Source organism: Bombina bombina, chromosome 3 (genome assembly GCF_027579735.1).
Source record: "Bombina bombina isolate aBomBom1 chromosome 3, aBomBom1.pri, whole genome shotgun sequence".
Classification (NCBI taxonomy): Eukaryota; Metazoa; Chordata; class Amphibia; order Anura; family Bombinatoridae; genus Bombina; species Bombina bombina.
This window is the reverse complement of record NC_069501.1, coordinates 747,565,445-747,579,740: the sequence shown is the minus strand read 5'-3', so window position 1 is coordinate 747,579,740 and position 14,296 is coordinate 747,565,445. Positions and strand designations below refer to the sequence as shown.

The following is a 14,296-nucleotide window of genomic DNA, read 5'->3' as shown; positions in this document are numbered from 1 at the left end:
TTTATAAAAACATGTACAATTTGCATTGGAACCAATAGGATGGTATCTTGGGAAAGTAAACCTATGCACAAATAGTGAAACAAAATGAAATGTTACATTTCTTGAGGGATATAGATACAAAAGCATACTTACTAAAAAGGGGCAGTAAGATGCCACCAGGGCAGCCAGCACAAGTCCATCTAAAAGGTCTTTATCAAAGTTGACTATCCATCTTGTGTTTGGCACATCACCTGAAAACATATTATTCGATCAATTGAATTTTCTTTTTTAGTAGAATATACACTTTTACTTTAATAACAATTACAAGCATCTTAAAGGAATATTATAGTCAAAATTAAAATTTTATAATTCAGATAGAGTATGACATTTTAAGCAACTTTGCAGTTTACTCCTATTATCAATTTTTATTCGTTCTCTTTGTATATTGATTTGAAAAAGCAGGAATGTAAGCATAGGAGTCGGCATAGGAGTAAATTAGAAAGTTGCTTAAATAGCATGCTCTATCTGAATCAATAAAGTTTAATTTTGACTAGACTATCCCTTTAATTCTATATTTATCACTGTATTCTGATGACCATTTCTGAACTTTTTTCTAGTCATTAAAACTAGCTACCTGCTCCTCTAAAACTAAATCTTTCAGTTCCCTGACATGAAAAGGTTGCACACCCCTGTTCTATATATTTTAACAAATCAGTCTTGTATATTACATCATTATATACAATTGCATATCCAAGCGGGGAAAACATATTTTAGACTAATAATATATAAATATTTTCCAACAAACTAAGGATTTATTTCACATAAATTTTCAACTAGAATAAATTCAGCTCAAAGCTTAGTTAAACTTTAGACAAGGGTATTATAACAGATATTTCGGAAATTTGTCTTGTTTTTAATAATATTTAAATTTGAACTACCAATTCAATATGCCTGACCAACAACAACAAAAATAAGCAAACCTTCAACACAATCATATACTGGAGATTTTTAAAAATAAGCAATAATATAGTATTCAGTATAAAAGCAAACTGTAACATAATGTTTTGCTGGATACAGAAGTTGCTACTTCCTTAACTACACAATATTATAGTCATCTAATGAGTTGCACAAAAATACAAACAAAATATCAGTGGTGCATAAGGAAACTTCATGACCTCAGATGTCCTTGTATAGAAGTTGAAAGAAGATGAAATATTTGATACAAGGGAAAATCTCATTTTCTGTACTAGCATGAAAATGTGAAGAGATGTAAAATGTCCTGAGGCTGCTGCCATTGTTGCAAATCTGGTGCAGACGTTTCATTTGCTTTTCAAGTAATAACTTTGACAATGAACAATAATTTTGCTGAATTAAATACAGTAAAATGTTCCATGTATTTGTAGTAAATATATGCATTTAAAGAATGAAATCTACAACAAAGTAGAAAATAACAGTAGCTCTTATGTCATTAATGACAGGGCACATTATTGCTCTGACATTGGAAAAAAACAAAAAAAAGCTCTCAAACAGCACAGCCTTGGAAGTAAATTTAGCAGAGAAGTAAATATTTATTATTTACTATATTACAATTGATGATCATTTACTGTCAGTTGTTTGTGTTCATTCAATGCCTGCAGGTAACCAGACACATACAATGTTAGAACATTCTGATATAATTCTGATATAATATAACTTTTATGCATAATAATTCTTACCTGATAAGATCCTTAAAGGGACACTAAACCCAATTTTTTTCTTTTTTGATTCAGATAGAGCAGATGTAAACATCTTTCTAATTTACTCCTATTATCAATTTTCTTCGTTCTCTTGCTATCTTTATTTAAAAAGCAGGAATGAAAAGCTCAGCAGCCAGCCCACTTTGGATTCAGCACCCTGGATAGTGCTTGCTTATTGGTGGCTACATTTAGCAAACCCATAAGCAAGCATAACCCAGGTACTAAACTTTTACATTCTTGCTTTTTAAATAAAGATAGCTAGAGATCGAAGACATTTTGATAATAGGAGTTAATTAGAAAGTTGCTTAAAATTGCATGGTCTATCTGAATCATTAAAGAATAAATGTGGGTTTAGTATCCCTTTAACAAAACTGCATTAATGAAATCAGACATTCTTAATAAGTAAATATGATGTCACAATAGTGTATGATGTCAGCTTAAAAATATGATTTCAACATTTTGTGATATTTTGGGGAAGTATTGTTAGTTTTTTTGATACAGTTTCCTTTGTACAATATTTAGCCATTCACTTAATGGTATTACCAATGACATCAGCTATAACAAACAATATGGGTAACTTGCATATGAAACATACATATCACTAAATAAGGGACACATCACATATCCCTGTACTAAATACAACTACTCATTCTTTTCAAGTGTATGTAGGCTTGTCCTGCCTGTCCTCTAATAAAACTGTTGATAGTATAACTGAGGTCACAAAGGTGCATTCTACTCTCCTCATTTATTTGCTTTCTAACATGTCCACCAATCCTGTAGATCATCTTTGTTCATAGCAATCAAGGACTCACAGACTGAGACCCCTATAATGTTTACCTAACTGCATAACTGACTGGTTACTGTACTTTGCTGTCATACTGTATAAGATTGTGGCACTTTATAAATATATGATATTTTTTATTATTATTAATAATAATAATAGCTTTTAAGTCAATTTAAAAAGCTTCTACATTTCTGTTAGAAAAATATTTAATATGTTTTATTTCAGGGCTTTCATATGGATAATTGAGCTAAAAGTCAATTTAAACATTTTTAAAACTTAATTTTGAAGTCCTTTTGTAAATAAAAAAACCTACAGGATATGAATAGAACATGCTATGCCAGTTTTAGAATGAGAACTACGTTAGTACATTGCCCCTTATATCCTTTGAAGTGTGCTTTTCATCCTCGGTTCCTAGTGACCACTAAAATATCACATCTTAAGGATATTCTCAAGAACTGTTTTTTACCCATTCCCCAGTTTTGAACAGCCAACATGGTTATATTAATATACTTTTAATATACTTTTAACCTCTGTGATTACCTTGTATCTTAGGAGCCGATATATCAAGGGCCGAATGGCCCTGATACCCCTGTTTCCGCACGAGCCTTCAGGCCCGCCAGAAACAGTGGTTAAGACCGCTGCTCCTTAACTGGTATGCTGCCTCTGAGGCTGCAGACATCAATCTCCCCGATCCTAAACAATCTAGTTGATTGTTACCTCCGGCTAGTGGCCGATTGGCCGTGAATCTGCAGGGGGCGGCATTGCACAAGTTGTTCACCAGAACTGCTTGAGCAATGTTAAAAAGCTGTGGAATGGGTAGTTAAAGGGACAGTATACACTAATTTTTATATAACTGCATGTAATAGACACTACTATAAAGAATAAGATGCACAGATACTGATATAAAAATCCAGTATAAAACTGTTAAAAAACTTACTTAGAAGCTCTCAGTTTAGCTCTGTTGAAAAGGTAGCTGGAAAGCCCACTGCAAGTGGAAAATAAGACACTTCCCCCCCCCCTTTTGCATATGAAAAGACCCTTTACACAAACAGGAGCAAGCTGGAGAAGGTAGCTGACGGTATTCAAATAAAACTTTGGGGCTTGGTTAGGAGTCTGAAAATCAGAGCAATGTTCTTTAAAAATAAGCAAAACTATACATTTTTTAAAAAAAGAAAAACTTTATGGGCTATATAAATAGATCATATACAAAACATTTATGAAAAGAAAAAATGAGTGTATAATGTCCCTTTAAGGCGTTATCTATCTTTTTAAACAATAACAATTTTGGTGTTGACTGTCCCTGTAATGCAAAAGCACAAAAACCCATTTATTGAGTATGACATAGATGAAATTATGCCCTGGGTTTAAGATTGAGCTGAACAGCCTCCTTTTGGCACTGTATATTATCAGAAAGCACTGCCATTGCTCTATGGAATAACATAGTGTATCATCAACCTACATTTATATTGCAATAGAACAATCTGCATATGTCCTATATTGCAATAGAACAGTCTGCATAAGATTGCATAATAACTGCAATCTTATATTGTTGTCCAACCAAACAAAACTCTTTTTAAAATAATACTTATAACTTGCCATGTGAGTAACCTATATGTAAAAACATATGGACTATACTGTGGAAAATATAAAAACAAATAATTTAGCATTTTTAACATTGTGTAGACAGCATATTTTATCAATACTTAGCCAATAATGGAAATGTCAGGGAACAATGAATAGAAACATAAATAGATAGATATATAGATACGGACACCACAGCAAATGTAAACATGAAAAGGTCACTAAGATTTATTATCAAAGCCTGATCTGCTAGAATAATAGCACATACCCCTCTATTACCGGTATAATGCCATGTATATATTTCCAACCAATAGAAGATCTCTAATATAATTGACATCCCTCTTAGCCAATCCAATACATTGCTTAAGGTCCAATCACAATCTCTCTCCCTGAATAAATTGAGGGACTCGAGGCGGCGGCTCCGCCATTGAAAAAGTGTCTATCGTGAAACATGTTAGGGAGTTTGTTGGAGGATTTTTGGGATCCTCATTTTTAAATTATGGTCAATTTAGTGCTGCAGAATCTGTTGGTGCTCTACAAATAGCCAATAATAATAATAGTAATGATAATATCAAACATATTATTATGTGCACCTAATGCTTAAAGGGAAATCGTATCTCTTCTAGATACTGTGTAGTTAACTAATAGGGTAACTTTGGGAACATTTGTTACCACCTAATATAGGAATGATCGCGACAGAGCGTGTTAAACACACAGACAGTGCCTTTCTCAGCCTTATTTGTACTGCTATCTTGTGACTCTATTAGCACATTAAAATTACAACTGCATTTAGCACCTGTATTAGGACAAAAAAACAGTCCGTTGAACATTATTGATGTGAGCTATAATTGCCACAGGTGCCCTATATTCACGGACCCTTTTTGTCTCAATTTGATTTATATTATCTTGTTGTTACTCGCTAAGAGTAAAATAGCTATAACTTCACCTGATCTTAAGCAAAATCTCGGTTACTTTAGAGTACCACTTTGATACAACTTAATTACATAGATGTTGCATTTTTATGTGGTAATATTTTACCCTCAAACACATTGTTACTCATAACAATAGTGAGCTATGCAGCTGCTCATTTAAATAAATATATCTTTTGTAGCAGATATAACTCTGAATAGCGTTGCTAGTTAATAAATCATGCTTTATTCATACTATAGCTTTTACTTAACACAGAACTAGTATTTGTACAGTATAATGATTTTTTATTGAGCATCAGCTATAACAGCTATTCAATCATATTTGCAGCTTATTACCAGTTATATCAGGTTAATTATACAACCAGGTTACATCTATTATTATTTAGATGCTATCTTTATGCTGATATAATTAAATGCCAGACACTGAGGGATATTTATCAAGCTGTCAACCGCAAATACACTGGAATTCCACAGCGTAATTGTGGCGAGCTTGATTAGACCTATTTATCAAAGCCTACAGACCAGCAAAAGTTGAAATTTGTGACATAGCATACAATCTGCTGGTCTCAATCTGACACAGATTGCTGCTTACGTCATTACAGATGTTCTGAATACAAATTCGGCACTATCTGACAACTTTTGCAAGTTATCAAACTTCTAACAGGTACGCTCGCCACTATTCCGGCCCAGCATACCTGCTTTTCAATCCGCCACCCTGGAGGCCGCAGGTGCCATAGGAATTAATGGGAGTCTAAAAGCAGTGAAAGCTCATGTTCGATGCTGCCAGATATCCCATTGATTTCTATGGTAGAAAAACAGTTTACACCTAACACCCTAACATAAACCCTGAGTCTAAACACCCCTAATCTGCTGCCCCGACATCGACGCAACCTAAATAAAGTTATTAACCCCTATCCCGCCGCTCCCAGAGCCCACCGCAACTAAAAATATGTATTAACCTCTATCCCGCCGCTCTTTTACCTGTAAAAAAAATACAAACACCCCCCTAACAGTAAAACTCACCACCCACACAACCAACCCCCCCAAATAAAAACCTATCTAAAAAACCTAAGCTCCCCATTGCCCTGAAAAGGGCATTTGTATGGGCATTGCCCTTAAAAGGGCATTTAGCCCTTTTACTGCCCAAAGTCCCTAACCTAAAATTAAAACCTACCCAATAAACCCTTAAAAAACCTAACACTAACCACCGACGATCCACTTACAGTTTTCGAAGATCGGACATCCATCCTCATCCAAGCAGCAGAATACCTCAGCGAAGCCGGCAGAAGTCTTCATCCAAGCGGGCCAAAGTCTTCATCCAAGCAGGCAGAAGTCTTCATCCAGACCGCATCTTCTATCTTCATCCATCCATCTGGTGCAGAGAGGCTCAATCTTCAAGACATCCGGCGCAGAGCATCCTCTTCTTACCACGTCCCTTGAAGAATAAAGTTTCCCTTAAAATGAAGTCATCCAAGATGGCGTCCCTTACATTCAGATTGGCTGATAGAATTCTATCAGCCAATAGGAATTAAGGGGGGAAAATCCTTGCAATCAGCCAATAGGATTGAGCTTGCATTCTATTGGCTATTCCAATCAGCCAATAGAATGTGAGCTCAATCCTATTGGCTGATTGGATTAGCCAATAGAATGAAAGCTCAATCCTATTGGCTGATTGCAACAGCCAATAGGATTTTTTCCCCCTTAATTCTATCAGTCAATCGGAATGTAAGGGACGTCATCTTGGATGACGTCATTTGGGTGGGGTTTAATTTTAGGTTAGGGACTTTGGGCAGTAAAAGAGCTAAACGCCCTTTTAAGGGCAATGCCCATACAAATGCCCTTTTCAGGGCAATGGGGAGATTAGGTTTTTTAGATAGGGATTTATTTGGGGGGTTGGTTGGGTGGTGGGTTTTACTGTTGGGGGGGTGTTTGAAAATTTTTTTACAGGTAAAAGAGCTGGTTTCTTTGGGGCAATGTCCCGCAAAAGGCCCTTTTAAGGGCCATTGGTAGTTTATTGTAGGCTAGGGGTTTTTTTTTTTTGGAGGGGGGGGTTTATTTTGATAGGGCTATTAGATTAGGTGTAATTCTTTTTTATTTTTGATACTGTGGTTTTTTATTTTTTGTAACTTAGTGTTTTTTATTTTTTGTTACTTAGTTGTTATTTTTTGTAACTTAGTCATTTTTAATTGTAGATTTAAATCATTTGAGTAGGGTTAGGTTTTTAAATATGTAATATAGTTCATTTAATTTGTAGTTTAATGTAATTTTAGTATAATAGTTAGGGTAGGTTAATTAATAGTTTAATATAGTTTACATTATAATTACCTCATCCCTATCTTATAATAAATTTAAACTAAAGTTAGCGGGTTGTTAGGTTTAGGGGTTAATAGCTTAATTTAGTTTATGGCGATGTGGGGGGCTGGTGGTTTAGGGGTTAATAGGTTTAGTAAGTGGTAGTGATGTGGGAGGTCAGGGGTTTAGGGGTTAATACATTTATTGAGGTTTTGGCGGGGTCCGGGAGCAGCGGGATAGGGGATAATACTTTTATTTAGTTGCGGCAGGGTCTGGTAGTGGCGGGATAGGGGTTAATACATTTATTTAGTTGTGGAGGGGTCCGGAAGTGGCGGGATAGGGGTTAATAACTTTATTTAGTTGCAGAGGGGTCTGGCAGCGGTGGGATAGGGGTTAATACATTTATTTAGTTGCGGCGGGGTCTGGGAGCGGCGGGATAGGGGTTAAACATTTTAGTATAGTGGCGGTGTTCAGTGACAGGGTATAAATAAAGTTGGAAAAAAGCCGAATAGCAGCGAGATCGTTAACTGTTATTTAACAACAGTCCGCTGCTCATCGCCCCGTACTCGGTGCTCGGCTTTTTGCAAGCTTTTTTTATAAATATGAAGATCGTATTCAGGTCCGCGGCCGTGATGTTAGGCGATGTTAGGCGAGCGTATTGGTGCCGGCGAATGCAGCATAGTTGATGGCTTGATAATTCGGCCTCACTGTTTAGATTTCTCACTTAGGCTGAGGTAGATTGCCCCATACCCATCTACCCTATTCCAGATTATTTCCCAGTACCTTACTATTTAGGTGCCATTTATCTTGCTTGCAACCATTGTTTTTAAGTAATTTCCCAATTTTAAACTTGAATTAATAAAGTTTGATTTACCCGCATTGTGTTCCTACCTGACAGGGACTTACCATATAATTGTGTGTCATGTGTGTACACATGTGCATTAAGTCTGAGTTCCATGCTATGTATGATTTTAATGTCTCTTTAAACAAATATTTGTTAACAAGTGTTAAAGTAAGACTATAAAAACCTACAACGTATTAACAAGTTATTACAAAAATAGCAGTAAACTTAATTTATTCAGAATACAATTTGAATAATAACATTTTATACTTAAAGTATCAAAAACGTGTCAGTTACATTGTACAACACAGTATAATTAAAAGCTGAAAAAAACTATAAGATAAGCACCCAAATTGAAAGGGTGTCTCTGGATCTATGTAAATGAGTAACAAAAACAATTAGGGCCAGGTTACGAGTGGCATGCTAACAGTTATGCTGTAGTGAAAATGAGTTTATCACGGTGAGTTTATCACGGCTGTTTGCACACTGGTCGGATGTAGCTCTCGTATTACAAGCTGAAAGTAAACGAGATTGTTTAATTGAAATTAAAGATATTGTGCTTCCGTGCGTCCTGAGAACTCTGGTTAACTGTTTTGACAAACAAAAAAGTGTCACAAAACACATTAAAAATACATTTAAAAGTACAGTTACACACACAAAAACACTATCAAATATTGCACAAAAAAGTTATAAGGGCTCAAAGATATGAGGTCTCAGGTGTTAGAACAAATAAGGCAGGCAAAGGGCTTTAATATAGAGATGCATAAATATTCAAAGTCCACCTAATGTTAAATAAAGAAAAAAGTCAAATTCCTGAATTCCTAAGTCATCCAGTACTATTGAACTGGAAATTTTGAAACACACACACACACACACACACATTTATATATATATATACACATATACTGTACTTATTTAGACATGTATATATATATATATATATATATATATATATATATATATATGTATCTCTATGTTTAAATGTGTGTACATATGTATTTATATGTGTATCTATGTATTTACAGACATATATACACATATAAACACATAAATGCATATGCATACATATATAGACATATATAAGTGCATTGGAGCCCTTTTGCAGTTAAAGGGACACTTAACCCAAATTTTTTCTTTCATGATTCAGATAGAGCATGCAATTTTAAGCAACTTTTTAATTTACTCCTATTATCATGTTTTTTTCATTCTCTTGCTATCTTTATTTGAAAAAGAAGGCATCTAATCTTTTTTTTTGGTTCAGGACTCTGGACATCACTTTTTTATTGGTGGAGGAATTTATCCACCAATCAGCAAGGACAACCCAGGTTGTTCACCAAAAATGGTCTGGCATCTAAACTTACATTCTTGCATTTCAAATAAAGATACCAAGAGAATAAAGAAAATTTGATAATAGGAGTAAATTAGAAAGTTGCTTAAAATGTCATGCTCTATCTGAATCACAAAATACAAATTTTGGGTTCAGTGTCCCTTTAAGTAGATGAAAACATCTATATCTATATATAATCACATATATATAGGTATATATATATATTTTACCAAAATACCATCAGATATATGTAGAAATATGTATGTATGAATAAATGGAACATATTCTTCTATGTGAAGTACATTGGAATGGGAAATTTAAAAATGTTCATGTTGGGTTAGCACACTTGAGAATATGCAATCGAGTTTGGGCGCAAGTAGGGTGTTTTTTCCACTTTTTTTGCTACATTGACTATTAAGGGGGAATGCACGCACAATATTTTAAGTTTGACATTTTTTTGCACATTGGTTTAGCGCACAAGAGCGAAAACGTTTTACTTTCAACTTGTAATATGAGCACTACCTGACTCACACAACAAGCTTACTTCTAGTGTAGTTAGCGTGAGAGCGGGAACGTTAAAGGGCCACTAAACCCAAAATCTTTCTTTCATGATTTAGATAGAACATTCAAATTTAAACAGCATTACAATTTACTTCTATTATTTATTTTGCTTCATTTTTGAGATATCCTTATTTGAAGAAAAAGCAATGCACATGGGTGAGCCAATCACATGAGACTTCTATGTGCAGCAACCAATCAGCAGCTACTGAGCATATCTAGATATGCTTTTCAGCAAAGAATATAAAGAGAATAAAACAAATTAGATAATAGAAGTAAATTAGAAATATTTTTAAAAATGCATTCTCTTTCTAAATCATGAAAGAAAAAATGTGGGTATCATGGCCCTTTAAGTACTGCTACACTTGTAATCTGGTCCATAATTGCAAAGGCACTTGATTTATTTTACCTTAAGATTATATTTTAGCATTAGGAAATCATATTATTTCCAGTTTATATGTTGAATGCTTTAGTTTTTATGGAAAAGTAAAAATATGTGTTTTAAGCAGACCATGTTTAAAGGAGAATGACAAGTTCAATCCCTCTTTTCCTTGTACAACACACACTCACTTCATCAAAGAAACAAAATAAATTCCATGGCACTTATTTACTGTACTTTGGTTGATCTTCTCACAGTTTATTATTTGACATGAGATTTAAAAAGGAGAAAAATCAGTGCTATATACTGCAGTTTATTTTTTTTTATAAAAAAAAGTGCTGCTTAGTGTCATTTGGGGCTCCTCTAAAATAAAAGATGCCTAAAATTAATTACTGAAGCCACCTATTGGGGAAAATAAGGGCTAAGTAAAAAAAATTGAAAACCTCCAATGATATGAGGTTTTGTATTTTGCAATTTAATTTTAATAAATGTGTAGCAGTGAGAAATACATCAATATAACACAAGGCCCTCAGCTCCTCTTTAGATAAACTATACTTCATCACGTCTCTATTAACTATTTAATCTTTTTCATAGATTTTTTTCTGATGTGACGTTTTCACTTAGACACACAGCATTAGGAAGACAAAAAAGACATTCTGTCATCAAAGCTGTGTTAGTAAACCCTTAATGACCACGGACATACAGGGTATGTATTATGTGGAACTTTTATTTTAACCTTAACAATTTACTTCTGATCTTAGGTGGCGCTAATTTTTCTAGCACTTTATTGGCTTGCGCTTGAGCACAAGCCATAACTTTCAACTTGTAAAATCAGCTTTTATTAACGCTATCGTTAGTTTTACTGATTTGCTGAAGTCCTGCAGCTGTATTGATGTACATAGATACAACTCCCCAAGATAAACAAGAAAAAGTATCTCTATTTAGCAGAAGAACACCCACTATTTAAAGAAAAAACATAACAAAAACAATAATATAATGTCCTGCTTCATATGAGATATATTAGTTATGTATTAAGTATAGCAAATAGCAGAAAGAATATTTTTCATTTACCTTTCTGACAGTTATCCCATACTGTTTTTCTCATTTTCTCATAACGCTCATTGAGCCAGGTTAGAAGAATTCTTTCAGGGGGCGAGTAAATATTACTTGACAAAGGTTCAGAACTGATTTTCGGCATACTTTTAGTATCATTGGTCTCGTTATTCCCAGTTGCAGAAACGCGTGAAAGAATCAGCACCTGTACAAATAAAATTATTTATATTACTGCAAAAATCTAAGCTGCACAATTAATTGTCTAACAAAGCTAACATGAAATTAAACAGATATATTAGGATAATTAATAAAGGAGATATTTAGTAAAACAGAATATTTTTTTAAACTACTTTCCAATATGTAGTAATTATATATATATATATATTGGGAAATTATATAAAACATGATGCTCAGGCTAGATAACCCCATTATTAATTAATTATATATTATAAGATATTGATATGAATTAAATGTTTTTGCTCTAAACAATCTACTGTATACTTCAATACCATTAAAACCTATTTATTTTTTATACTATGTTTTTATACCTGCTTAAATGACTTCAGCAACTGACTTACTTATGGCGGTTAAACAATTTGCCTTGGTCATGTTTCTGAATACATAGATACCGCCTCTGAGTTTGCTGCATATTGTCACTAGCATTACTTTGCTTGATTGTATTATTCTCTAACTGGTCACGTAGACTTTGCAAATTGCCATAAATAAGACATTTGAAAAGTCTGCATAAATTTGTCTTTATATTTATAGATTTTATATTTATAGATTTATAAATCAGACAAAGATTCTGAACACAAATCAGAAAAAAAGCTAAATACTTAAAGAAATATTCTGCAGTAAACATTTTAAACATTCTACTTAAATGTTCCCTCTAATTTATTTTTTCTTCACCACCTCTGACTCATATTCCCCATATAAAAATCCACATGGAATTTCACTTTTCACTGTATTTACTATTCCAACTTCTTTTAATCTCATTTGAGTTTAATCTTTTCTTAAATTTCTTAAATCAACAAGCCCAAAAACAATTTTACAAATAAACAATCACACAAACACATCTACTTTCAAGGGTTATTTTAGTCATTTTTTTTATCCCCATAACAATCTATTCTATTTTCCATTTTGCATGATACAGAAGATTTTTTAATTTAAAATGATATCAATTCCACTGGCCATTAAAATAAACTTTCTATTCTCAAATAATATAATGAGAATCTACGACCAACATATATTGCTGCTCATGTGCAATACTACTGATCCACAACTCCATCCTCTCACAAAATGTGCACACTTCTGCATGTTCATGATCTTCCAATAAAACACTGAGCCAGCCTCTTTATGCAAGTGCACAGATCATTTTTTTTAATTATTGATTTCGTACCTTATAAGTCTGTAGCAATACATCTGTCCAGACACGTTTGCTGACTGACTGAAACGTTACGTTATCTATTACAAGCAAATCGTTTTCAGCAAATTCATGAAGATCCTTCTTACTAGTTTTTGCAAGCTGTTTAAGTTCAACCTTTAAAACACAAAATTATTCTTTTCAGAGGGAATAAAAATCATTAAATGTCAATCTTATTTCAGTTTGTCAAAATCACCTTACTGACATAGATATTGCAGTTTAGATACTGATAAGTAGAAGCATATTGGATTCACTACCAATCCATAAAAAATGGTGTGAGAGTTGCTTTGCATGACATGTCATAGAGGCTTTTAAATATTAAATTCCACCTGAAAAACTGGTGTAAATGCCTGCTCATGATAGTTTTTCATGTGTTTATCCACATTTTACTAATAAATCTTACATAATTTGACAAATTTCTTTAATTCAAATGTTCTTCAGATGGATTTTAACCCCTCGAAGCTGTTAGGGTGTTCCATGCCCTCCTAAAAGCACTGGGCTTTAACACCATTAGGATGGAACGTCCTAGCTTTTTTTGATGCCCTGGTCCCTCCTGCTTCTAGGAAATGCATAATCAGACTGGGGGAAGTGCCTAGGATAGTAGGCAGTCCCCCATGATCTGATCCGTGACTTCCTGTTTCCTGCAAATATTTACTTCATAATTTCATTCTAATCATGAACATTTGCCCCAGTCATGAGAGGGTTAATTGCTTGGAAAAGTAAGCAAAATAAAAAATAAATAAATAAAAAAAAAAAACAAAGCTTATAAATAATGTTTTCCCATGTAAATTATGATAGTTTGGAATAGTCCCAACTCAGGGGACATTATGGCCTAGGCAGCAGATTTGAGGAAGATGGGGGCATTTTTTGACACGCTGTTCAGCAACGGAGGGATGGCAACATAAATCCCTCAAAGAAAGCAGGAAGCTTAGATGTCAGAACACCATGGGAGTCAGCACTTCAGGCCATTCTGAAGTGCAGTGCAGCAAGCAGTTGGAAGACTTTTGGAGGTGCGGTTGGCTACAATCCTGTATAAGGTATGCCTCATGCTCTAGGACCATCAATCAGCAGCTAGCTCCCAGTAATGCATTGCTGCACCTGAGTATGCTTTTCAACTAAAGATGCCAAGAGAATTAAGTAAATTAAATAATGTAAGTAAATTGAAAAGTTGTTTAAAATGTCCATGTCCCTTTAACATATATAACTATTGTCCAATTGTCATGCAACAAAAATAAACTTGAAATACTGCACACTAGCAAAAAAAAAAGTGTTTTCTTGGTACCGTGTTAGCAAGTTAACTAACTAAAAAATAAAATAACAAACAAATTGTATAAGTGATAACTTTATTGGATACAATTTTTTCAAACAAACCTGCCTGATGAAGGAGCCATAGTGCTTTTAAAGCTTGGAAAAG

General features: G+C 33.9%; 1 protein-coding gene across 1 annotated transcript in view; it reads right to left on the bottom strand.

Annotated features, from left to right (window-relative positions):
• Positions 1-14,296, bottom strand: part of CFAP47 (cilia and flagella associated protein 47) — an 801,982-nt gene that overhangs the window by 507,701 nt on the left and 279,985 nt on the right. Inside the window, 3 exon segments of the mRNA XM_053705439.1 lie at positions 133-230; positions 11,478-11,664; positions 12,859-12,999. Coding sequence (XP_053561414.1) covers positions 133-230; positions 11,478-11,664; positions 12,859-12,999 — 426 coding nt within the window.